Source organism: Scleropages formosus, chromosome 4 (genome assembly GCF_900964775.1).
Source record: "Scleropages formosus chromosome 4, fSclFor1.1, whole genome shotgun sequence".
NCBI classification, from domain to species: domain Eukaryota; kingdom Metazoa; phylum Chordata; class Actinopteri; order Osteoglossiformes; family Osteoglossidae; genus Scleropages; species Scleropages formosus.
In genome coordinates this window covers 332,928-357,773 of record NC_041809.1, presented here as the reverse complement: position 1 = coordinate 357,773, position 24,846 = coordinate 332,928, and the positions used below count along the sequence as shown (strand labels likewise).

The window sequence follows — 24,846 nt, the reverse complement described above, 5'->3', positions numbered from 1 at the left end:
AAGGGTGCGAGAAGCGGGACGCGCTTGAGCGTAGACGCGGGTTGGGAGGACAGCCGTAGCTCGCTGGCTGCGACGGTGCCTTATTTCCCATTATTGCGTTGAGCTCTTCGCTGCTGCCGCTTTGTGCTCCACATCACGCTGAATGCAGCGAACTGAGAAGTTTCTGGAACTGCTGAACTTTGACTGCTGCTACCGTCAGTCATGCTTCATTTCCACACGTTTCTCCTTGACCTCCGAACAGCGCAGAGGGACGAAAGGAAGGGTTCGGGGATCGAGCCTTAAACTCGCAGGAAGAGAAGGGAACAAGGGCTCCGTGCCTTTCCCGCGCAGCGGCCTTCGCGGTGTAATGATGACGTATTACGGTGGAGACTAAGGGGTTGCTCCTCCCCTCGGTCCTCTCTCCCGCGCGCGCGCAGGCTGATATACTTGGCCGTGTACACGTTTTGTGCCTCGCACGTTTTGGAGTTTACTTTAAATGAATGTTGTTTATTTTATTGTAAAGACAGCTGTGTGAAATATGTCATCCATAGTTGCCTGCAAGATATTAAAAAGAAGAGCTTCCTTTTTTCCGTGTCCGACTGGGTTTATATAATTATACGCCTTTCTGGAATCCACGTGAGGATCCGGGCTAACTCGTTAGCCGGATCGTCACAGCGGTCCGGTCCGGTTCTGTCCGGCAGCGTACCGGAGCGGCTCGGGGGAGCCGGACGGTGCCGCTCGGGTACGGGTTCGCACCGCTGGATCCTGCCCTCTCGGTTTGGCGCCGATTCAGGTTCGCGTCGTTACGCAAAAGGGAAAGAAATGCAAGTTTAGTAACGGAGAAGCCTGTGCGGCAGCACGCATAATGTACGATGCCTTATACCGTGGTATGCGACACTTGGCCTGTACTCTAGGGGTCACCTGTTTGCGACCAAGTCTCTCCTTCTGTTGACGTAAAGCACTTTGTGTCGTTCTCTCGGGTGCAGTTTGTCGCTTTGGGGAAAAATGTCTCGTCCAGGGAGGCGCGTATTAAAAAGGAAAAAGAGTCGCATTATAATGTCAATTTCAGTCATTCGCGAGGGAGGGGGGGGGGGTCAGAACCGCGCTGTTCTTTCTTCATGGTGACAGTTAAGGTTAAGAGTAAAAACATGGTAAAACTTGAACTACGAAGGATGCGTTTGCAGCTCCAGGCTCAAGGAAAGAGGAGTTTAAAAAAAAAAAAAAAAAAAAGGGGGGGGGGGCCTGGGAGGAAACTATCATTTGGCCTCGTGCCAGACCTCAGGGTGTAAAGGTCATCGCGCGCGTGTCCGGGTCATTTCGTGCTTTAAAGCTGCTCACGCGCCTGCATAAGGGATAATTCGTTGCCATGGGAACGGCCGCAACACACGGCGTTAATAGTAGTGTGTGTGTGTGAGTGAGTGAGTGTGAGAACACCTTGAGGGAAGTGACTGTTGTACCTCAATAAACACTCTACTTGTCCCTGAGCTGCAGCCTCTGCCTCTTTTCTTCTTTCACCTTCTTCTCTTCCGCTCCACTTTACTTACTCGCTACTCGAAACGAGCTTCGTCGCGTCTGGAGTGGAAATGAGCCCGCAGCGCAACTCGGGGCTTCGCGAGCGCAGAAACGCGCTCTTTCGGTCGGTATCTCGAGAGCGGCACGAGCCCCCGCCGCCGCCGCCGCTCGGGGACCGTCTGCAAAGTGTCCTCCGCGCGCGCGTGCTCACGCGTGACACTCCGGAGGCGGCGGAGAGCCCGCGAAAAGGGACCGCGGGAGGCGCGCGCTCGGGCTCCCCGTGGTGGGCGCGCGACGTGGGATGGATGGCGACGAGGCGCTTTCGCCCCAGTGCCTAACGGCTCGGCCCGCCTTACGGGGGGGGTCGTCGTAGTGTCCTCGTGACGCTGATGCGCGCACGCCCCCCCCCCCGCGACGCTAGTCCTCCATTTAAACGCGCGAGCTGCGGCTCCGAGGCTCTTCTGCGCGAGACGGACAGCCGTGAGAAGCGCGTGGAACAGCGCAGCAGGTGAGCAGCACGCAGACGGCACGAGGCAGTCCGGGGTGACGGCCGATGCCTTGTCCACCCTGGTGACCTTCAGCAGGAGGGATGGAGGACGCGGAGAGAGCCGGGGGGGGAGGCAGCTCGCTCATCATCATCATCATCGCTGTACATGTATTAGTGGATCATCTTCCGTCTCCCTCTCAGAGGCTCTAAATAAGGGGGTGTGCATGTGCGCGTGCGTATGTGTGTGTGCCCATGCAGCCCGTGCCCTTACGTACGGGGCGGCGGATCCCGGCTCCTTGCACGCAAACGTGTCTTTCGTGACCCGGCGTCCCTCGGCTCCGGGGTCGAGCCATCATCCAGTAATACAGCCTTGGCAAATGGCTGCTGGATCGAGCCGGAGACAAGATGGAGGACGTGGGGGTGGTTGTCGAACCTTTGTTAGGGCGTCCATGTCAATGAACGGTTCCCGAACGGTTCCCGTTCACGTGGCCTGGGGGGAGACGCAGACAAATGATAGCAGCCAGGAAAGGAAGGGGGGGAAAAAAAAAAAAAAAAAAATCAGTCGAGACCTTTGCTTTGCTACTGGCCTCGTTCTCTTGGAGGCACACCGTGCGTGCGCGCGCATGCGTGGAGCTGGGAGCTTAGCCACAGAGACTCGAGCCAACGTGCTTCCCTCAGACAAAAATACTCGTAAGCTGCTTGTCGCTAATGAGCTGCCGTGCACCTTGCTGCAGACGTCACGGTGACGGCACCGAGGAGCACGGAGGAGCACCATGGGGAAGGAGAAGCTGCACATCAACATCGTGGTCATCGGACACGTGGACTCGGGCAAGTCCACCACCACGGGGCACCTCATCTACAAGTGCGGCGGCATCGACAAGAGGACAATCGAGAAGTTCGAGAAGGAAGCCGCTGAGGTAGGTGGGCTCCCGTGAGCGAGCGAGCGATCACGTCGGTCGGGACCAGGCGCACGCGGCGATGCCGCCACAGCTCCCGTGTTCTCTGCTCTGCTCACCTGCCTCTGCTTGCCGCTGGCGTGTCTCCCAGATGGGAAAGGGCTCCTTCAAGTACGCCTGGGTGCTGGACAAGCTGAAGGCCGAGCGAGAGCGCGGCATCACCATCGACATCTCCCTGTGGAAGTTCGAGACCAGCAAGTACTACGTGACCATCATCGACGCGCCCGGGCACCGTGACTTCATTAAGAACATGATCACGGGCACCTCGCAGGTGCGCTCCCGCTCAGTTTGTTCCCCGCGATGGGTAGAGTGGTGGGCACTCTCTCCAGGGTGGAGCGTGAGCAGGAAAAAGAAGCGCTCGCGTTTCTCTCTGGAAGCGGGCGGCGTATAACGTGGCCGATGGCTCCCCCTACAGGCTGACTGCGCCGTCCTCATTGTGGCGGCGGGCGTGGGGGAGTTTGAGGCCGGCATCTCGAAGAACGGGCAGACGAGGGAGCACGCGCTGCTAGCGTACACTCTGGGGGTGAAGCAGCTCATCGTGGGCGTCAACAAGATGGACTCGACAGAGCCGAGCTACGGCCAGAAGCGCTACGAGGAGATCGTCAAGGAAGTGAGCACCTACATCAAGAAGATCGGCTACAACCCGGACACGGTGGCCTTCGTGCCCATCTCCGGCTGGAACGGCGACAACATGCTGGAGGCCAGCCCCAACGTAAGTGGAGCTTCGCTCCGGTAACGCTGCCCTGTGGTCCCGATAACACTCTCCCTGCTTCGTCTCCAGATGTCCTGGTTCAAGGGCTGGAAGATCACCCGTAAGGAGGGAAGCGTGTCCGGCACCACTTTACTGGAGGCCCTGGATGCCATCCAGCCACCGTCGCGTCCCACCGACAAGCCGCTGCGCTTGCCCCTTCAGGACGTCTACAAGATAGGCGGTGAGACCCTCGGAGGGGAAGGGCAGAAGGGGACACTTCATCTCACAGTGTTGTTGACACGCCTGAACGGCATTCATCTCCAGCGAAACGGCTTTGGCTCTTTGCCGCCTGCCAGGGATCGGGACTGTGCCGGTGGGCCGGGTGGAGACTGGCGTGCTCAAACCCGGCATGGTGGTGACCTTTGCCCCCGTGAACGTGACGACCGAGGTGAAATCCGTGGAGATGCACCACGAGGCGCTGTCCGAGGCTCTGCCTGGAGACAACGTGGGCTTCAACGTCAAAAACGTGTCTGTGAAGGACATCCGCCGGGGAAACGTGGCCGGGGACTGCAAGAATGACCCGCCGCAGGAGGCGGCCAACTTCACGGCTCAGGTGAGGCGGCGTGGCAGTCTCCACGGCAATGTGGCACGGGGCCGAGATGCCTCCTCATCGCGCTGACACCACTTCCTCTAACAGCTGCACTCTGTTTTACCATCACGAGGTATAAAGTGTAAGATTCATCTTTAGGCAGCAATTCTGTGAAATTTTGTTAGAAAAGTGGTAAGAAAGGTGTATAAATCGAAGACGGTCACCGTTCCCAATCAGAGTACCTGCCCACGTGATCCAGGGAGGAACACCGGGAGTGGCTGCGTCCAGGGTCACTGACACAAATCAGGTGACTGACTGACTGGTTTCGAATTCCTGCCACTGCTGTCCTGTGTTCCACTGAGGCTGATGGCGATGACGAGCGTGCGGGCAATGGTGCCGTGTCCCTCTTCCAGGTGATCATCCTGAACCACCCCGGGCAGATCAGCGCCGGGTACGCCCCCGTCCTCGACTGCCACACGGCCCACATCGCCTGCAAGTTTGCCGAGCTCAAGGAGAAGATCGACCGGCGCTCAGGGAAGAAGCTCGAGGACAACCCCAAGTCCCTCAAGTCGGGCGACGCAGCCATCGTGGACATGGTCCCCGGGAAGCCCATGTGTGTGGAGAGCTTCTCCGACTACCCGCCTCTGGGTGAGTGCGGGACGTGTCTGCAGGGGGCATCCCTCCTCCACAGCTCGTCACACACCTCTGGCCTGGGAGGAGGTGGTGGTGGTGGTGGTGATAGACGACACACGCAGGTTGTGCTGTGCCTTTAGTCCCTGTGCTACAATCCTTCTTTGCTTCTCTCTGTGTCCCCCTGGTGGACAGGTCGCTTTGCGGTGCGCGACATGCGTCAGACTGTGGCGGTCGGGGTCATCAAGGGCGTGGAGAAAAAAGCCCCCACCACGGGCAAGATCACCAAGTCCGCCCAGAAGGCGCAGAAGGCCAAATGAACGTTGTGCTGGGCTGCGGACTCCAGGGCCCCCCGCGGCGCACCGATGGCCTCCCACCGCTTCCGCTCCGTCATCAAGGACTGGTTAATCGTCACAATGCACCGCAAAAGTTTCCGCAGGAAAAACTAACAAACAGCCCAAAATAAATCGAGCGCAGTGTCGACTCTGAGCTCCGATCCACCTCATGGCGCTTTATTTATTGGAACTTTGCCATTTTAAATGCATTCTTTCCGGGGCCGTTCTCTCCAGGTGTGGGACGCTGCGGGTGCAGAGCAACGAACCCATGTCTTGCCAGAGCGGCATCCCACCGTCCTGCTGCTTCCTGTGTCCCTTTGCTCTCAATGCTGAGATGTAGCGTAGCGTAGCTTCACTGCTGTGTTGTAGCTGTATTGATATGTGAGGCTCCCCGCGGTGTCTAGTTCCAGGCACATGCAGAGTCCCCGAGCTCCTCCCCCGTCAGCCACAGCTTCGATCCGTCCTGCCGCGCTTTCCTCCGTGGGTTCCGACCCCACGCCTTACTGTTACCTGCGAGCGAACGCCTCCCCCCCCCCTCACATTAAAGGTGTGTAAACTGCAGTCCAGTTTCTGACTCTCTCTGTACTCAACAGCCGGGTTCAGCGGTCACTCAGCACCCATGTCCAAACCTGCACTGGCCTTTCTGCAGCCAGTAAGATGCTCCACCACACGTGTCAGGTCTTACCACAGAAGAACCTTGTGAAACTTGCACTTCTCAAACATTTACATTTATTAACTTTCCAGATGCTTATACCCCTTACACCCATTTTCCTGTTGCGAGAGCAGGGTATTTTTTACTGTATAGATAAGGAGTTAACAGGAGAAGGCGGGATTTGACCCTGGGTCCTTTGAGTACCAGACAGCAGCTCCAACCACTGCACCACCTGCTTGCCACACTTTTGTCTGCCACATTAACCTAGTTATACCCCAGGGTCATTTTTACTGTATGACTTAAGGGTAAGTAGCATAAGCAGGGACACCTCAGCAGGTGGGATCTGAACCCAGGCCATTGAGTTGTACACCATGTGCTGCCCACAGTTCCCAGTTTCAAATCCCTCCAGGAGGTGCTACAAATGAGACTTGTCCAGCTGTGGCCGGTCGGTCGCCCACGATGTGAACGCAACGCAGAGCGCGCCCCACGACCACAGGGCGCTCACCTGCTATTAACACAGAGGTCATATTGCACTCAAGGGAAACACTTGACCTTTGAACCTTTTCCAGCACGCAAATTGTTGCACAGTGCAGGCGTCAGCAGTGTGTGCTTAACTCTGAAATGTGTTTCAAGTGGCTTCAGGCTGAGGTCTGGAAAAGCACCGGAAGGGCATTTTCCCTCCACTTTTGAACCATTTATAAATTTCAGACACAGCTGGAAAGTGCCTCACAAATACTGTTGCAACGTGACTTTGGGGACAGTGGGTTGGACCGCAGTCCTGCTCTACGGTGGGTCTGGGGTTCAAGTCCCGCTTGGGGTGCCTTGCGGCGGACTGGCGTCCCGTCCTGGGTGTGTCCCCTTCCCCCTCCGGCCTTGCGCCCTGTGTTGCCGGGTAGGCTCCGGTTCCCCGTGACCCCGTAAGGGACAAGCGGTTCTGAAAATGTGTGTGTGTGTGTGTACCAGAAACGTGTCCCTGGAGCCCTTAGCGCAATGGCAGGACATTTTATATGATGCTCATGAAGGACGAGAAGATCATCGTGCTAATGAGCGGGTCTAAGCAAGAATGATAGAGGCCCATTTGTGGAGCATGTAAAGACTGCACGTGACACAAGAGGGCGCGAGAGGTCCACATTACCGTGACAACGCAAGACTATGGATTCCGGAGCAGTTCTGGACCGGAGAAAAGACACGAAAGTCTGTCTGGTGAAACGGCTGTGGCTCAGAAACACATTCGCCGATTTCCTTCCGAAATTAAGGGTAAATAAGCTGTTATTTTACACCGACGGCGCGCCCACTACACTGCTACACTACGTATACGGGCGGACCGGCGGCACGGCGCCTGGGTGCTGCGAGAGGATGTGAATTCGATCCTCTCGCAGTCTGTGTGGAGTTTGCATCTTGTGCCCGTGTCTGCGTGGGTTTCCTCCCACAGTCCAACCAAAGACATGCGGTTCAGGTTCACCCATAGTGTGTGTGTGTGTGTGTTCCGCAGCCCGATGTATGGATGAGTGACCCATTGTAAATGGTGTATCCAGCAGTGTAAAGAAGATACAAGTGTAACACGAGCCGATGCAAACATGCGCTTCTCCGCGATGAGTTTCGATGTCACTTTGTTGGGAAAACCTTCTGACGTCACACGTCTCCCTTTTCAACGCCGACACGGCGGCTCGCGCTTCCTTTTCGCGCGCCGCTCCTGCGTCAACTGGCGAATCGTCTGAAATGTCCGGACGAGGAAGAGCACGTGCAGCCCAGAGCACAGACGCGAGGCGAGCCAAGAGTCCTGCGTGTCCGGCTGCGACACGCGCTAAGGACCGAGAGGACCCGAGTCCCCGAACGGCGCACAAGGGAAAGGGGTCGGCGTCGGAGCCGGAGCGCGGACCCAGGAGGAAAAGAGAGGAGGTGGACGGAGGAGGTGGAGGAGCCTCTGCGCGTGCGGGGCCGAGACCGAAGCCCGAGCCGAACCGAGCGAGCCCTGGAGGAAAGCCTGCACGAGAGGAGACAGACCCCAGCAGGATTCTTCTAGAAACGCTGGAGAAGCTAAAGATCAAAAAGCAACACAGAGCTGAGGCCGCGGCCACCATCAACGAGGTGGTGGACATGATCGAGAAGTTCATGGAGGAGGAGACGGAGTGCTTCAGGCAGATGGTGACGTTGCGCACGGGCAGCGCCTACGAGAACGTCAAGGTGGGTGAGCGGACGGACAGGTGATCGTGGGCGGGTGGGCGGGTGGGGGGGGAGGTGATCGTGGGCCAGGTGAGACAGTAACCTTCTAAGGACACCGTCCCAGATCAACGAGCCCGACGAGTTCGACGTGATGTTCGCGGTGCCGGTGTATCGCACGCGAGTGCAGCAGTTCGGCGACGGGAGCGCGTTCTGCAGCGCGCACGTGGACAGGGAGCGGAGGACGCGACCTTACAGCCAGTTCGTGCAGGAGGACGGCACCATATCGGCGTGCGACATGCTGAACCACTTCAGGGAGCTCGTCAAGGTGGCCGTGAAGGATCTCGAGTGTGCGTGAGTTGTCGCCGCAGCGTCCGAGGGGTCCGAGTCGCGTGGCACAGTAAAGACCCCCGCAAAAAGATCGGTCACTTATTTTCTCTCCAGTGCTCACTGGTCAGAGGAACACGTTTAAGTAAACTGGAAAAAAAAAATAAACTGGAAAGGCGTAGGCTACTCTGCAATCACCGCCTGAAGTTCAATAATTTAAATGGGGAAATAAAGTATACATTCCTCAGCCATAAAAGCCTTACCCGTTTTTCCTTTTAAACGCGGAGAAAATATGGTTGAAAGCAAAGTCCGGAACATCGGAGCGCTGGAGAATAAATCGGCTGTAGTTTTATGTATAAATGTGTGCCATAGGGTGTCATAGACTCAGACCCTGTCCACTGGGTACCTTGCCTCACATCCTTCCTGCTCAGGACAGACTCTGGACCACCAGGACCCTGCAATGCGCACGAAGTTATAATGGATCAATTGTTTTAACTATTGCACTTTTTACATGCTGATAGAAAATGAAAGTAATGTTGCACTGGTCTGTTTTTAGATGTGGGTATTTATAGTAAATTGTTTTGATCTTGTCATTATACATTTATGAAATGCTTTTCTCCAAAGCAACATACACCCCATCAGTTACATCAGAGGGAGAGATTTGGATGCAGACAAGTGATTCTAGAGTCAAAAGCAGTAGTCAGCGTGTAACTTTTGTCTCTTCTCTACCAGTGTTAAACTTTTCAGAGGTGACTTCTGAAAGGTTATATGATCATAACTGCAACTCTTCATTCAATAAGTGGTTATCAATAATTTACTCAGACTACCTCAGAAGGAAAATCAGTGTAGTTGCTGTAATTACTGGTGGACCCCCTCTGCAGCACCATCCGTAAAGCATCTTTTGCAGTAAATACACAGGAAATCCAATCAGTAAATTATAGACATTCATAATGTTGTTGCCTATCAAGACAACTGTATGCATTTTACCACTTCAAGTTTTAGACTGACAGAGAAGGGATTCCTTGCTTTCAATACTTTAAAACTTCTTTACTCCTGGATTTTTTTAAAAAAAAAAAAAAAAAAAAAAAAGTGTGGGGATGCAACTACTGACAAGTTTTTGACTCCTGCACACATTGACCTGAAGGGATAATGATAAAACAGTAAAGTCAATAACCAGTGAGTAAGTTTGTTTACTCTGTTTACCGAGTTGTACACTGCTTTGAAGAAATCTGCATTTGCTACATAACTGTATAAATTTAAATGTAAATGAAACAAAGACCATCACTTATGATTGAATATCAGTTCTCAAAGTCAGCAGGAAAACAGGAGGAAGCACATGAGCAATAAGGCAGCCCCAGAACATTGTGCTCCAACGCTACTCCAAATGTGGTGGGATGGCTGCTCCATTGTAGACTGGAAATCAGTGAGTCACCGACATTTGTTAATTATATGTGAGAGCTTCAACAGTTTTTCGACTGATGACTCCCTCACCCCAGTACAAAAGCTTTAGTCAAAAGTTCTCTAATCTTTGTGCAAATCTGGGCCCTTATTCCATGTTAACACGGAGTGGCCCGGTGACACAGCAAGGAGCGCTGCTCTCTTGCCGCATCTGGGTGGTGTGAGAGGATGTGGGTTCAATCTCTGCGGAGCTTGCATGTTCTTCCTGTGTCTGCGTGGGTTTCCTCCTACAGTCCAGAGACATGCTGTTCAGGTTCCCCCATAGTGTGTGTTCCACTGATGTGTGGACGAGTGACCCAGTGTAAGTAATGTATCTAACCGTGTAAGTCACCTTGGTGAATAAGGTGTGTGGGCTAATAACACTACATAGAGTTCATTGGAAGTCGTTTTGGAGAAAAGCATCTGCTAAACAAATGTAAATTGTAAACCACATCTTAAAATATTTAAAATGACAAACCTTCCTGGGTAGCTGCTTCATTTCTCATGCTGCACTTAAACACAAGCTGCCCTGGTGCTTGTTGTCCAAATGGGATTTTATCTCAGTGTTGCGCTGCATAGAAGACTCACTTTTTGCTGTTCTGCTTAAGATGTGGAGGTTAAGCGCAAGAAGAAGGGCTGTCCTGCTGTGACCCTCCAGATAATGAAGTCAGACATGGAGTTCCCCATCTCGCTGGACATTGTGTTGGGCCTGGAGGTCCACAGCTCCAGCTGGCCCAGCTTCACCAAGGATGGCTGTAAAATTGAAAAATGGCTTGGGTCTAAGGTCAAGAGAGACTTCAAGTTCAAACCTTTCTATCTTGTGCCAAAGTATGAGGGTAAAGGAAATGAAGCAAAGGAAGGAGTCCTAGCTAAAGGTGAGTAAAGTTACACACACTTTCACAGATTACCCAAGCCAGGAAGATAGTACTTATTACAACCAAACAGGACAGTGTTAAATGTGTGCAGGGGGTAATGAAAACCTGCTCATAAGTAATTTTACTTATTCTGCATCATGTGGACAGAAGCTGAAGAAAAAGGAAGTTGTGGAACTTCCAGTTCATCTCACTCACACACACACACACACACACACACACACACACACACACACACTATATTTGGCAAATCCTTGAAGTGAGGAAATCAAAAATTGTTTCTTATGGGGAAAATATCAATACCCAGATGTAAACATGTCAGCTATAATTAAAATCAACAGTATCTTATGCATGACATTAACAGCAACATAAGTTGTAATGTGTTTTCATTCATTCCTTTATTACCAATAACTATATCAATGGCCACACAATCTCCTTTGGATTGTGAGATCACTGCTTCATTTACACTAGTGTGAAAATGTGTTATTAAAACTGTTTATATGACTGTGGCTTGTGGTGGTGGCCTTGTTTGTGGCACCTCAAAGGAGGAGGAACAATGTCCCCCACCTCCCAGTATCTAAACCTTTCAAGGTGGTAGGAGGGTGTGTTGCCCTGCCAGAGTGCAGCTGTTCCATGTGCTAGTCCCTAACCTGTCACCATTTCTACAACTTGCACCAATAAAAGTTGTAGTTGTAAGAAAAATACATCCATCATCACAAGCTTTTGAAGTGGGACCTTTTATGTGACTGACTGGGGTGTGATCTATGTTATACCAACCCCCATTCAGTGTGTTGCTTCTCTACAGATGCCTGGCGCATCTCCTTCTCACATGTGGAGAAGGACATCCTGAAGAACCACGGCAAAGTCAAGACGTGCTGTGAGAAGCAGGGGGTGCAGTGCTGCAGGTACAAGTGCCGTGTTGCTACACATTCACATTTATCTGACTTTTCTCCAAAGCGACTTACAAGTCTACCCATTGATACAACTGGGTAATTTTCCTGGAGCAATTTAAAGCAAGTACCTTGCTCAAGGGTACTGCAGCTGGAGGTTTGAATCAAACCTGCGACCTTCGGGTCCAAAGGCAGAAGCTCTATCCACTATTCTACCAGGCATTCCTGATCATTTAATTTTATCCATCTTAACGGTGATGTGTTACCAGTACCTTGTTCAGCACCATCCTGGGTGGCCCTCCATGATGCTGCTCTCGCTATGTTGCTCCCACCAGGAAGGCCTGCCTGAAGCTGCTGAAACACCTCCTGCACACACTGAAGGAGAGACACCAGAAGGAACTGTCGGAATTCAGCTCCTACCTGGCCAAGACGGTGCTCTTGCACGCATGCTCCAGCAGGGTGGACGACAACTACTGGGCCACAGCAAACTTGAGCCACTGCTTCCAAATGCTGCTTGAAGACTTTGAGAAGTACCTGAAGAGCGGCAGCCTCCCCAACTTCTTTATCCCCTCGCACAACCTCCTAGCCTCCGGTTACAGTCGGAGAAGCTGTGAACACCTGGCTGACTTCATCGCAGAGCAGCGTAACAATGGCTTCCCTATCTTCAGCGGCTCTTCCCAGTAACTCCCAGTTGAACATCTAACCCACTGAGCACTTCTCTTTATCCCCTTTAAATCCAGGCTGCTGAACTCCAGCTGCTCTCCCTCCACCTCCATCACTAGTCATCAGCTTCCCTGTCCTTTCCTCTAATATCTGATCCTTGGCTGTTCCACTTTGCTCTTCTATGTTATTGTAAATCTGCTTTTATTATGGTACTCAAACATTTTACTGTGGTGAAAACCACTGTTAGAGGTGCTTTTATATATATATTATATATATATAAAAACAAAGTCAAAATTCAAACTAAGTCAATGTGGGCAGTGTGGTGAATAGTACCGCTGGCTCACAGTGCCTGGGTGGTGCAAGAGGTGGGCTCGATCCCCACTCAGGCTGTGTGGAGTTTGCATGTTCTCCCCCGTCTGTGGGGGTTTCCACCCACACTCCAAAGACACTGTTCAGGTTCCCCCATAGGGTGTGAGTGACAGAGTGTGTGTTCCACTGATGTATGGATTAGTGACCCATTGTGTGTCTAGCAGTACTGGTGACTGAAGTGTGTGGGCTGATAACTAGGGTAAAGTTCATTGGAAGTCACTTTGGGGGGGGGGGGGGGGGCCATCCCCTAAATAAATGTAATTAAAACATCACCATAAAAGATCTGTAGGTTTATTTTCTCCATCGCAACACACTTATCCCTTTAACAGTTCAATAGCGTGAACAAAGGGAGGGAAAAAAAAAAAAGGGATGTTTGAATTTGTGGAAGCAGGAAGTGGAATATCCACCATGTCCTGTGTCAGTTACCTCCCATCTCCAAACCGACTCAACCTCAGTATGTGGGAATTCATTTCCAGCACAAGAGAAAACAATGTTTATTTGAAAGAGGAATGAGGGAATGCCAACAGGTGACCCTCTGGATGGTCTCTTCTCTCTGCGCGCACAGAAAAAAGACCCATCAGCATATGTTCTCCCTTGCCAGTTGTCAGACCCTGTCCAGGCTCAGAGGACAGATGCATACCTGTGAGATGGCGCAGGTGTGTGCAGATGCATCAGAAGCTGCAGGAAGAGTTTCCGTTACGGCCGGCATGCCCTCTGGCAGCCCGCAGGGGCCTGCTCCTTCTGGCACCCCATCCCAAGCACGGGGCTACATCCCCCTCACGCTCCATCTGGTGTTTTCTGTAGCGCTCGGCCATGAACAGCAGGTCCTCGGGCACCGGCTGCCAGTAAGTGGGACACAGACAGGAAGCACCACACAGCAGATCACGTGGAACAAATAGTGTCATTGGTATCCCCCAGCACCCCACCTGTCCGGCTCTCTCCAGGATGTCGATGAGCTCAGACGCATGTTTCCAGTCGCTCCTGCTCACCAGGGTCACAGAGCAGCCGGAGCGCCTGCGAGGCCCACCACAACACAAATATGTCCCCAATGTCAGGAACTATTTCCCACAATCCTCCATCGTCCCACAGCATCTTCTGCTCTGCGTATAAAAGGCGACTCGGACCCCTCACCCGGCCCGTCCTGTCCGCCCTACACGGTGCACGTACTCCTCAACATTGCGGGGAAAATCGTAGTTGAACACATGAGTGACATCGTGCACATCGAGGCCCCGAGACGCCAAGTCGGTGGCAATGAGGATCCGCACGTGACCTGGGGGTTCCACAGGGGCACACAGCAATCAGCTCGGGCTCGCTCTCTCGCATGCACAACAGGCACACAACTGATGCTGGCAAGATGTTGAGGACATAAAAGTTTTAAGAGAGGAAGAAGCAGGGCAGAGGGACAGCACCGCAAACACACACACTGACCGTCTCTGAAGTCCTGTAGTGCCTCCTCGCGGTCACTCTGCTCGCGGTCTCCATGCAGCGACTGCACCGGGACGCCCTGCAGACACAGGTCACTGGACAGGTCGTCCACTCTAGGGTGGAAGGGGATGGGGGAGCAGAAATCTTTTTTTAAAATTGCTAACCTATATTCGTATTTGTCTCCAAGGCGATGTACATAATTTTGACACTGATTTACCCAGTCCTGTGATCAGTACAGGCCCTGAATTACTCCAGTAAAAATACTCCGCTGCATAAATCAAACACTGTAAGCTGCTTCTGAACACTCTCTGGTGAAGGACATTTTTGTCATTAATAACTGACACATGACAAGGTGTCACATAGCAGGAGGTGCAAGGGACACGGCCCACCAACAGGTGTGTGACTGCAAACCGGGCAGCGGCTCTTAATCTTTTCCTTTCTGGTACCCTCACATCTCTGAGGTGCTGAAATGCTGTGGTGCAACACCTGTCTCAGGTAACACCGGTGCGGTGCAGGACAGGAACCAGGAACCCACCGGGGCGTCAGGAAGCCTCACCGGAATGGGCTGTCCGTGTGCTGCTACATTATGTTAGTTGTGCTTGGAGCTGTTGCCTGGATTCGAATACCCCCAGTCCCACTGCAGTGCCCTTGATCAAGGCAATTACCCTAAATTGATACAGTAAAAATTACTGTTATGCAAATTGTTTAATCAATGTGAATATCTTACAATTACTTCAATAATAAATGTATTTTATAAAATATTTTATTATAATATACTAAAATAGCTCCTCCGTGAACCGCCACCTTATCGTGGTGGAGGGGTTTGAGTGCCTGAATGAGTCCAGGAGCTATGTTGTCTGGGGCTACATGCCCCTGGTAGGGTCTCCCATGGCAGACAGGTCCTGGATGACAGACGAGACAAAGCGCGGTTCAAAAACCCCTTATGAAGGAAAAAGCAAGGCGTCCGTTTACCCCGCCCGGTATGGGGTCACCGGGGCCCCACCCTGGAGCCAGGCCTGGGGGGGGGGGCTCGCATGCGAGCGCCTGGTGGCCAGGTCTATGCCCACGGGGCCTGGCCGGGCTCAGCCCGAAGCCATAACGTGGAGCCGCTCTTCGGTGGGCTCACCACCTGCCGGAGAAACCGTAAGGGGCCGGTGCATTGTGAGTTGGGCGGTGGTCGGGGCCGAGTGCCCGGCCGACCCAAACCTCGGGCGCCAACTCTGGTTTTTGGGACTTGGAATGTCACCTCACTGGCGGGGAAGGAGCCTGAGCTGGTGCGGGAAGTTGAGAGATACCGTCTAGATATAGTCGGGCTCACTTCCACTCACAGCTTGGGTTCTGGAACCACTCTACTCGATCGAGGGTGGACTCTCCACTATTCTGGCGTTGCCCAAGGTGAGAGGCGGCGGGCTGGTGTGGGCTTATTAATAGCCCCCCAGTTCAGCCGCCATGTGTTGGAGTCTACCCCGGTGAATGAGAGGGTCATCTCCCTACGCCTTCGGGTCAGGGAACGGTCTCTCACTGTCGTTTGTGCTTATGCGCCTAGCGGCAGTGTAGAGTACCCGGCCTTTTTAGAGTCCTTGGGGGGCGTGCTGGAAAGCGCTCCCACTGGGGACTCTGTCGTTCTACTGGGGGACTTTAACACCCACGTGGGCAGCGACAGTGATACCTGGAGGGGCGTGATTGGGAGGAACGGCCTCCCTGATCTGAACCCGAGTGGTGAGTTGTTATTGGATTTCTGTGCTAGTCGCGGTTTATCCATAACGAACACCATGTTCATGCATAAGGGTGTCCACCAGTGCACTTGGCACCAGGACACCCTAGGTCGGAGGTCGATGATCGACTTTGTAGTCGTTTCTTCTGAACGACTCTCGGGTGAAGAGAGGGGCTGAGCTGTCAACTGATCACCACCTGGTGGTGAGTTGGATTCGATGGCGGGGGAAAAAGCTGGACAGACCTGGCAGGCCCAAACGCATAGTGAGGGTCTGTTGGGAACGTTTGGCGGAGGCCCCTGTCAGAGAGGTCTTCAACTCCCACCTCCGACAGAGCTTCAACCAGGTCCCGAGGGAGGTGGGGGACATTGAGTCCGAATGGACTATGTTCCGCTCCTCCATTGTCGGTGCGGCGGTTCGGAGCTGCGGCCGTAAGGTCTCCGGTGCCTGTCGCGGCGGCAATCCCCGAACACGGTGGTGGACACCGGAAGTAAGGGATGCCGTCAAGCTGAAGAAGGAGTTCTATCGGGCCTGGTTGGCTCATGGGACTCCTGAAACAGCTGACAGGTACCGACGGGCCAAACGGAGCGCGGCTCTGGCAGTCGCCGCGGCAAAAACTCGGGCTTGGGAGGAGTTCGGTGAGGCCATGGAGGAAGACTTTCGGTCGGCCTCAAAGAGATTCTGGCAAACCGTCCGGCGACTCAGAGGGGGGAAGCGGTGTTCCACGAACACTGTTTACAGTGGAAGTGGTGCGCTGCTGACCTCAGCTGAGGATGTTCTCGGGCGGTGGAAGGAGTACTTTGAGGATCTCCTCAATCCCTCCGACACGCCTTCCGTAGAGGAAGCTGAGGCTGGGGACTCGGAGGGGGACTCGTCCATTACCCTGGCTGAAGTTGCTGAGGTAGTCAAAAAACTCCTCGGTGGCAAGGCTCCGGGGGTGGATGAGATCCGCCCCGAGTTTCTCAAGTCTCTGGATGTTGTGGGGCTGTCTTGGCTGACACGCCTCTGCAGCATCGCGTGGAGTTCGGGAACGGTGCCTCTGGACTGGCAGACCGGGGTGGTGGTCCCTCTTTTTAAGAAGGGGGACCGGAGATTGTGTTCCAACTACAGGGGGATCACACTCCTTAGCCTCCCTGGGAAAGTCTATGCCAGGGTACTGGAAAGGAGAATCCGACCGATAGTCGAACCTCGGATCCAGGAGGAGCAATGCGGTTTTCGCCCTGGCCGTGGAACACTGGACCAGCTCTATACCCTCACTAGGGTGCTGGAGGGTTCGTGGGAGTTTGCCCAACCAGTCCATATGTGTTTTGTGGACCTGAAGAAGGCATTCGACCGTGTCCCTCGTGGCATCCTGTGGGGGGTACTTCGGGATTATGGGGTTCGGGGCTCGTTGCTACGGGCTGTTCGTTCCCTGTATGACCGGAGCAGGAGCTTGGTTCGCATTGCCGGCAGTAAGTCAGACCTTTTCCCGGTGCATGTTGGACTCCGCCAGGGCTGCCCTTTGTCACCGATTCTGTTCATTATCTTTATGGACAGAATTTCTAGGTGCAGTCAGGGAACGGAGGGTGTCTGCTTTGGTGGCCGCGAGATCTCGTCTCTGCTTTTTGCGGACGATGTGGTCCTGTTGGCTTCATCGAATCAAGACTTGCAGCGTGCACTGGGGAGGTTTGCAGCCGAGTGCGAAGCGGCGGGGATGAGAATCAGCACCTCCAAATCCGAGGCCATGGTTCTCAGTCGGAAAAAGGTGGATTGCTCCCTCCGGGTTAGGGGGGAGTTGCTCCCTCAAGTGGAGGAGTTTAAGTATCTCGGGGTCTCGTTCACGAGTGAGGGAAAAATGGAGCGGCAGGTTGACAGGCGGATCGGTGCGGCGTCCGCAGTAATGCGGTCATTGTACCGGTCTGTTGTGGTGAAGAGGGAGCTGAGTCGTAAGGCGAAGCTCTCAATTTACCGGTCGATCTACGTTCCTACCCTCACCTATGGTCATGAACTCTGGATCATGACCGAAAGAATGAGATCGCGGATACAAGCGGCAGAAATGAGTTTCCTCCGCAGAGTGGCTGGGCGCACCCTTAGGGATAGGGTGAGGAGCTCAGTCACCCGGGAGGAGCTCGGAGTAGAGCCGCTGCTCCTCCGCATCGAGAGGAGCCAGTTGAGGTGGCTCGGGCATCTGTTCCGGATGCCTCCTGGACGCCTCCCTGGGGAGGTGTTCCGGGCTTGCCCCACTGGGAGGAGGCCTCGGGGCAGACCCAGGACACGTTGGAGAGACTATGTCTCCCGGCTGGCCTGGGAACGCCTTGGGGTTCCCCCAGAGGAACTGGAGGAGGTGTGCGGGGAGAGGGAAGTCTGGAGTACTCTGCTCGGACTGCTGCCCCCGCGACCCGGCCCCGGATAAAGCGGAGGAAGATGGATGGATGGATGGATACTAAAATAGTATATTTTAACAAACAAAATCTAATCACACAATGAAGCTGTTGTGGACATAGGTACATTAACTCATTTTTGAGAGTTAATATAAAAAGGCTTCACTGGGCTTCTGCGATCTGTTTCGCACAGTATGAGATAAACACGGGTTCGAGTCTGGGCTCCATCCAAGTTGGGCTGCCAAGCGCACAGCGCACATTACAGCCACGAGTTCCCACAACGGAGAGAGCTGCCAGGAAGATAAAGAAGTTTAGGGAGAGAGAAACTAAACCCTTCCAAGGATGCTGTGAACGTGGTGGAACCGAGACTGAGACATAGACCAGGTCCAGCTGGACGGTTAGCGAATAGTGGAGCTTATAGGCTGCAGTGAGGAAACCTGCTCAGACATGACACCAACACACTGCAGTGAGACGCAAGTTCAGGTTCACCCATAAAATGTGAATGACACAGTGTATTCCACTGATGTATGGATGAGTGACCCATTGTAAATAGTTTATCTGGCAGTGTAAGTGACCTTGGTGAATAAGGTGTGTGGGCTAATAACACTACATAAAGTTTGTTGGAAGTCACTTTGGAGAAAAGCATCTGCTAAATAAATAAATGTAAAGGTACCTCTCTGCACTCTGTGTGCATGCGTGTGCACGCCAGAGAACATCGAGATGAATACCACAGCCATGCTACAGAAACCATGAGTCAGAGCAGCACATGCTCTAGTCTGATACTCACACGATCTTCCTGCCCACAAAGACAAGAACTTTGTCTTCAGGCTCCATGTTCTGGATAAAGTCAAACAGGTAGGACTTTTTCTCCTCCTCATGGACTACAAGGACTGCCTGCTGCACTGTAGTCACAGCCTTTTGGTCAGAAAGAGAGAGAGAAAATGTGAGAGCAAGAGCCTCACGCTGCACTGCCGGCAAATGGGACCCCCTTCCACCCACTCACTCACCGCCAGGTCCAGGGTGCCAACATAAACCATCATCGCATCTTTCAGGTAGGACTTTGCCAGACGTCGAACTGCTGGGGGCCAGGTGGCGCTGCAGGTACAGACAAGGAGAGGGAAAAGGACATGGGATGATGTGGGACAAGCAGGAAGCACTGCAGACAAAGCCAGCGCTCAACAAGGCACCTCGTCATGACGGTCTGTCTGTCCGGCCGGATGTCCAGGAGAATCTTCATGATTTGCGGTTCGAAGCCCATATCCAGCATGCGGTCGGCCTCATCCAGGACCTGTGAAGGGCACACGTGTTGCTCGGGACCGCTGTGACACCAAAGCTAGCACCTGGACTGCAGACTAGCCATCACACCCCCCCACCCGCTGACCAGGTACGTTACAAAGCGCAGGCTCAGGTGTTCATTCATCTGCAGGTCGTTAAGCCGGCCCGGAGTGGCAATGACCACGTCCACACCACGGGTCACCCTGTTGATCTGTGCTTTACGGTCCCCTCCCCCATAGATGCAGACACTGGAGGCAGGAGACAGGGCAGACGGGTATGCAAGGGTGTGGCCAGAAGTAGTGTCAAAACAATAAAGTGCAAAAAAATAACAGGTGCAGCAAAAGCCAGAAATACAACTGTGGCATAAATGTGGTTCCACCGACATTACAACTATGAGGTGGGCGTGGCCAGAGTCAGAACTTGGTACCTCTTAAAGCCCTTGAATCTGTACTTGTTGCACTCTTCCTCAATCTGTAGGGCAAGCTCACGAGTAGGGGTGAGAACCAGCATGCCAGGTCCACCCTGCTTCTCTCGAGGCCTGAAGTCAGCGCATGCGAGCAGACAGACACACCCGCACACATTATCACACCACAGGCCACTTCTTGGGCACATACACATGCTCCTCATTAAGCACCTACACAGGCTGCTGGTCCATATGGATGAAGCCAGGCAGGAGGTAGGCCAAGGTCTTTCCGGTACCGGTCTGCGCAATCCCAATGAGGTCAAAGCCCTTCAGCAGAATGGGCCATGCCTGGGACTGTGACACAAAAAAAAAAAAAAAAGTTCACCAAGCATCACACACATCTCTGCCATTTAATATGCGTTGCGACAAGAAGAGCTGACACACTGCCCAAACTCTGTTTTGGAGAGGAGTTCAGGGGAAGCAGGGAGCCCAGGGTGCCACCAAAACAACGTGCCATTGGACGGAAACAACCAATGTGTGGTGACTCATAACAGCTTCAGGAAAGAAGCTGTGTTTCACATCTAGGGAAGGAAGTGGCTGGAGGTAAACCCTCACTCCCCCACAGGATATGAATGCAGCATTAATGGTATTACCCAAAGTCTACAAGAACCAATGACATTGGGTCCCTTCACTGCACCTTCCAAACCAACATTTTACCTGATGACCCTTGTGCCTCAACCATGCAGTCATCTTAATGGCGGGGGGGGGGGGAGAGCGACAGAAAGTGTACCTGGATGGGCGTGGGTTTGGCAAAGCCAACCTGCAAGATGTTTTCCACAATGCCAGGGAAGGCTCTGAAGGCTTCTTTAAATGTGCGCACCGGGTTGGGAATAGGCCGTTTGGTCTGCTCCCGTAGGTCATCCACAAAGATGTTGTTGTTCTCCTTCCTGGGAGGAGAATCGGTGAAATTTGCATGACTGGGTGCAGCAAGTAAACTGCTTCACATCAGGAAATCAGACCCAAAACTCAAAAGCAAAATTAGCAGGCAGCCAATCAGACAAGTGACCACCCAGATGACACAGCGATGAGTCACAGGCAGTGACAAGAAGGCAGGTCAATGACACCAAGGGATGATCAGATCAGCAACAAACAGCATTTAAACTGGATGTATAAAAATACACACACACAAAACAATCATATTTGATAAATTAAAACCTTCTGTTTCTCTTCTCAATATCAGACATTGCCACTGCTGTACAGTACATTAAAATGGAAATGAAAGTGCGGCACCTGGTGGACATAACGGGCAAATGTTCCTCAAACTGCTCAGTACACTGAATTCCCAAGGTTTCATTTGTTCATTTTACACCTTTCTCCACAGTAACATAAAACTAAGAGTAAACAAAGGTATATGATGAGAGATCTTTTGACACAGACACAGGACTATGAACACAGCTTCAAGCTTGAGCATCTGACATCACTCTGTTGCTGGTTACATTCTCTCGCCTAATGTAATGCACAAATTTTATTTTCTACAAGATGTATGTTGCTTTGGAGAAAAGCTTCTGCTAATTGAATAAATGTAAATCACAAGTACATAGATAATCATAGACTGTGTTGGACTCATTGATGGAACTGTCAGGAGATCAAGGGCTCTTAAAGAGATGGGTTCCAGACCCTTCTTCCATGACGGAAGGATTCAGTTATTCCGAGGGACACAGAGGTCATCCCACCACATCGGGGGGGGGGGGGGGCAAACAACAGGTTACTGCAGGTACCTGTAAGCGCCCCCTCCCCAAGATATTAAATAATAGAGACCTGAATTTCCTCACCTCCAGTTCTTCACCTCTTCAGCACTACAAGCAGCAACACACTCATCCTCCACATAAAAGTCCTTTTTTATCAGAGGGAGACCTGACGAAACCAAAAAAAAGCAGAAGAACTACGTAATGAGATGTTAAGACAACGGAACGAGAAGCACGGTTTTCTGCAAAGCAAGTTCAGAACACCTGTGATCTGCAGAAACTCAAACATTCACAACTTGAGCAACCAGTTCCTTTCCAGCAAGGCTTCAACACACGTTTGAACATCTTCAGCGGCAGCCCTTACAGAAGAGGGATTTGCTCTCACCCTTCCACTTGATGGCTTCGTACGTGTGGAGGTTTCTGCGGATGGAAGCCCAGTCAATGGGAGGTGGGGCAGGCTGGGTGGGGCTCTGTAAGGCTGTCGAGGGCCAGCAGGAATCCCACTCTTCACCTCCAGACCCTGAGGAGCAGCGGCTCATTACGCGGCTGCAGGCGACAGCAGAGGGCACCACGGTTGACGGTGCATCTAAATAGACAGCGTCACCGCCATCACCTACTGGGTCTGGGGATGCGGCGGTCACGCTCGTCTCCCGCGCTCCGGGAAATTAAAGCCTCGATCATTTCCCTGGCCCTCTTCTGAACGTCCTCGGTGCCATACACCCGAACCTCCCCTCCGTACTCTCCACGGCTGACCTACAGAGAAACAAAACCCACCGCACGTGTTCCAGGTGGTGCAGGAACCCAGCAGGGAAGGAGCACACCTTCGTCCGTACCACAGAGCCCCCCCCCCACCGGTTTGACACTTGCCTTAATTCGCGCCCCGCTGTTCGCCTCGAGCTCCCGGACAGTCGCCCCTCCACGGCCTGCTCCGAAGGAAACGAGGCATTAGGCCCAACCCGACTTGCAGCTAAACAATATCGTGTACCTTCAAGAACACACTGCTGGGGGACGGGGGTGTGCGAGCACCATCGAGTGAAGCAGAGCGCAGAGGTGCGTGGATGGGATCGCTCCACAAATCCTGTTAGCTACAGAAAGCGGCGCTACAGAAGAATCACGTGACCAATCTAAGGCGACAAATGTGGAAAAGGTCACAGTGGCCGACAGACTGCAAGAGGTCAGCGGACACAAACGGAGCAGGGAAATGTCCAGAAGGCCTCTGTAGGAGGGAGCGCCTCAAACCACAGGCGTTTCCAGAACTTTCCACCGTACCGCCGGACTCGCCGCAGCGCCGCCATATTGCGCGCGTAAACTTCGCGCCCTTTTTCGCGAGCTTCACGTTCAGTCGATTCGTTATTTGTTCGCGCAAATCTTGAGCTTGATTGTTTTATTATGAAATGCGGTTTCTTTAAAAAAAAAAAAAACTGACTTTGTTTTTGCAATAAAACACTACTTGACAAATCTTATACCCAACATGAATCATGGAGACGACTCCATCACGAACTTTCTCTCGCTCAGGATTTGTATTTACACCTTTTCGTTTGGCCATTTCCCTCCAACAGGAGCTAAAATACGTACATTTTGGACACAAGACGGACCAGCATCCGTCGCATCATTATACTTTACACAGTGTGTTCAGTACCACTTGTACACACACTAGACTAGTAGTACTTGTGTAATTTGTGCTGCTGTTTTACTCGTTTACTCGGTATATTAGGGCACTTCTGTCTGGTGCTTCGTGTATTTCGTGTTTTACTAAATTACTTCAGTTCCTTCGTGTATTTGCTGCGTGTCTGTCTCTGTTTGCCGTCTCCCCCACCGATAACCGCCCCGACCGCCGCTCTGTCCACCGAGAAGCGCAGCGCTGCCCGCGGCTCCGGCCTCCCGACTCTCCAGCCCGCCTTGGAAACGGTCCCGGCGGCCGCCGAGAAGGAGCCGCTGCCCGGCCCAGGGAGCGTGGAGCTCCGGCCGGGTGCCGTTTTGGGGGGAGCGCCATCGGCCTCGTACTCCTCCTCCCAGTCAGACATTAATATTACTATCAGTACACAACAGCTCAGCGCTCTCGTCCGCAGCCAGACCGACCATCCGACTCGCGTATCCCGTCGCACGAGAATCCCCGCCCCTTTTCCCCTTTTTTTTTTTTTTTTTTTTTTTTTTTTTGTGGCCAAAGCCCCGCCCCTTTGACCCTTTTCCTTTTTTGGGGCTAAAGACTCCTCCCCGTTGACCTTTGTTTTCACAGACTCCTCCTCTTTCATTGTTTCTGTTTCCGGTTACTCTGACCCCCCTCGGCCCAGGTGTGGTGACGTTATGCGTCACCTTATGCGATTAATTTAATGTAAATAATGGGCGAGAAAAGAGAAAATGTCAAGTGTCAGATTGACACATATTGATGTTTCATTTGGGAACTAAGTGAGAATGTTTCGGCTTTGAAATGTTCGTTATGTTGTACCTGAATGCTGCAAAACACCCACAAAAATGATATATCTTCTCATGAGTCATGCTCATGGAATCTCTGCATTCACACACACACACACACACACATCTTCAGAACCGCTTGTCCCTTACGGGGTCACGGGGAACTGGAGCCTACCCAGCAACACAGGGCGTAAGGCCGGAGGAGAAAGGGGACACACCCAGGACGGGACGCCAGTCCGCCGCAAGGCACCCCAAGCGGGACTTGAACCCCAGACCCACCGGAGAGCAGGACTGCGGTCCAACCCACTGCGCCACCACACCCCCCTGTCTGCATTCACAAGGATCCTTCTTTGCCTTGGGTTATTGATGCAAATTTTAATTAATATGAATATGCTGAGTATATTTATGTATTGTAAATATCAGCACTGCATAGTCTTATTTGTCACTGTTGCTTCTCGCCATTTGTGTCGCAGTAATTCAATTTGGTTACACTTATATGATATACTGGCACTGAAGATGAATTGAACTGAAATAATTACCCTGTACTTTCTGCTTATAGTTATTATGAGCACAATGTGAAGCTATAAGGTAGACTGGAGACATGATGTTACTATTCCTCCGTTTATTCAAGTACTGTGATGAAAATTACATTTCAGTTACATGATCTCTTTCACCAGCACATAACTTCTGAAAATAGATTTAAAAAAGAGCTTCCCAAATGTCATTTAAGGCCAGTTCGAATGTGCAAATAAATTATCATAGTATCGTAGTTGAGCAAAGCCAAAAGTAGCCTCGTATTTTCTCAGTTAAATGACTCAAACAAGAAAGTCAGAAAAAGTTCATTTGGCTTATATTGCTGAACTTTTAGACTGTCCCCAATAAAAAGAAGAGAACAAATCCAGAAACGGGTTAAAAAGGCACCTTAAACACCATTACTGGGTAAAAAAAAAAAAAAAAAAAAAAAA

The 24,846-nt window shown here is 52.4% G+C and overlaps 3 protein-coding genes across 4 annotated transcripts; 2 read left to right on the top strand and 1 right to left on the bottom strand.

Annotated features, from left to right (window-relative positions):
- Nucleotides 1-556: 556 nt before the first annotated feature.
- Nucleotides 557-5,740, top strand: LOC108927149 (elongation factor 1-alpha 1). Its single transcript, XM_018740258.2, has 8 exons — nt 557-1,999; nt 2,713-2,895; nt 3,026-3,205; nt 3,350-3,646; nt 3,716-3,866; nt 3,982-4,238; nt 4,628-4,862; nt 5,040-5,740. The coding sequence occupies exons 2-8, from the start codon at nt 2,752-2,754 to the stop codon at nt 5,162-5,164; spliced, it is 1,389 nt and encodes a 462-aa protein (XP_018595774.1). The 5' UTR covers nt 557-1,999; nt 2,713-2,751; the 3' UTR covers nt 5,165-5,740.
- Nucleotides 5,741-7,314: 1,574 nt separating this feature from the next.
- On the top strand, nt 7,315-12,610 carry cgasa (cyclic GMP-AMP synthase a). Its single transcript, XM_018740283.2, has 5 exons — nt 7,315-8,015; nt 8,119-8,341; nt 10,364-10,630; nt 11,433-11,532; nt 11,853-12,610. The coding sequence occupies exons 1-5, from the start codon at nt 7,434-7,436 to the stop codon at nt 12,199-12,201; spliced, it is 1,521 nt and encodes a 506-aa protein (XP_018595799.1). The 5' UTR covers nt 7,315-7,433; the 3' UTR covers nt 12,202-12,610.
- A 194-nt stretch (nt 12,611-12,804) lies between these two features.
- Nucleotides 12,805-23,577, bottom strand: ddx43 (DEAD (Asp-Glu-Ala-Asp) box polypeptide 43). 2 transcript variants are annotated; one of them, XM_029251474.1, is made up of 17 exons: nt 23,286-23,577; nt 22,337-22,392; nt 22,087-22,222; nt 21,855-21,989; nt 21,557-21,638; nt 20,515-20,671; nt 19,960-20,078; nt 19,749-19,859; nt 19,428-19,569; nt 19,234-19,334; nt 19,054-19,141; nt 18,834-18,961; nt 13,978-14,087; nt 13,681-13,819; nt 13,476-13,563; nt 13,190-13,388; nt 12,805-13,102 (listed from the first exon to the last, which is right to left on the bottom strand). In XM_029251474.1, exons 1-16 carry the CDS (start codon nt 23,491-23,493, stop codon nt 13,221-13,223), a joined length of 1,968 nt encoding a protein of 655 aa, XP_029107307.1. In that variant the 5' UTR covers nt 23,494-23,577; the 3' UTR covers nt 12,805-13,102; nt 13,190-13,220. The 2 variants fall into 2 exon arrangements, with proteins under 2 accessions (XP_029107307.1, XP_018595798.2); XM_018740282.2 differs by having other exon boundaries at nt 23,231-23,368.
- Between the last annotated feature and the right edge of the window lie 1,269 nt (nt 23,578-24,846).

Coding starts and splice junctions, on each gene's coding strand:
- LOC108927149 (XM_018740258.2), top strand. CDS start 2,752: ATGGGGAAGGAGAAGCTGCACATCAACATCGTGGTCATCGGACACGTG. Junction 3,206..3,349: donor TGATCACGGGCACCTCGCAG/GTGCGCTCCCGC, acceptor CTCCCCCTACAG/GCTGACTGCGCCGTCCTCAT. Junction 4,239..4,627: donor CGGCCAACTTCACGGCTCAG/GTGAGGCGGCGT, acceptor TCCCTCTTCCAG/GTGATCATCCTGAACCACCC.
- cgasa (XM_018740283.2), top strand. CDS start 7,434: ATGTCACTTTGTTGGGAAAACCTTCTGACGTCACACGTCTCCCTTTTC. Junction 8,342..10,363: donor GGCCGTGAAGGATCTCGAGT/GTGCGTGAGTTG, acceptor GTTCTGCTTAAG/ATGTGGAGGTTAAGCGCAAG. Junction 11,533..11,852: donor CAGGGGGTGCAGTGCTGCAG/GTACAAGTGCCG, acceptor TGCTCCCACCAG/GAAGGCCTGCCTGAAGCTGC.
- ddx43 (XM_029251474.1), bottom strand. CDS start 23,493: ATGTCTGACTGGGAGGAGGAGTACGAGGCCGATGGCGCTCCCCCCAAA. Junction 20,672..21,556: donor GAAGAGGTGAAGAACTGGAG/GTGAGGAAATTC, acceptor TTCTCCTCCCAG/GAAGGAGAACAACAACATCT. Junction 19,142..19,233: donor AGACAGACCGTCATGACGAG/GTGCCTTGTTGA, acceptor CTGTACCTGCAG/CGCCACCTGGCCCCCAGCAG.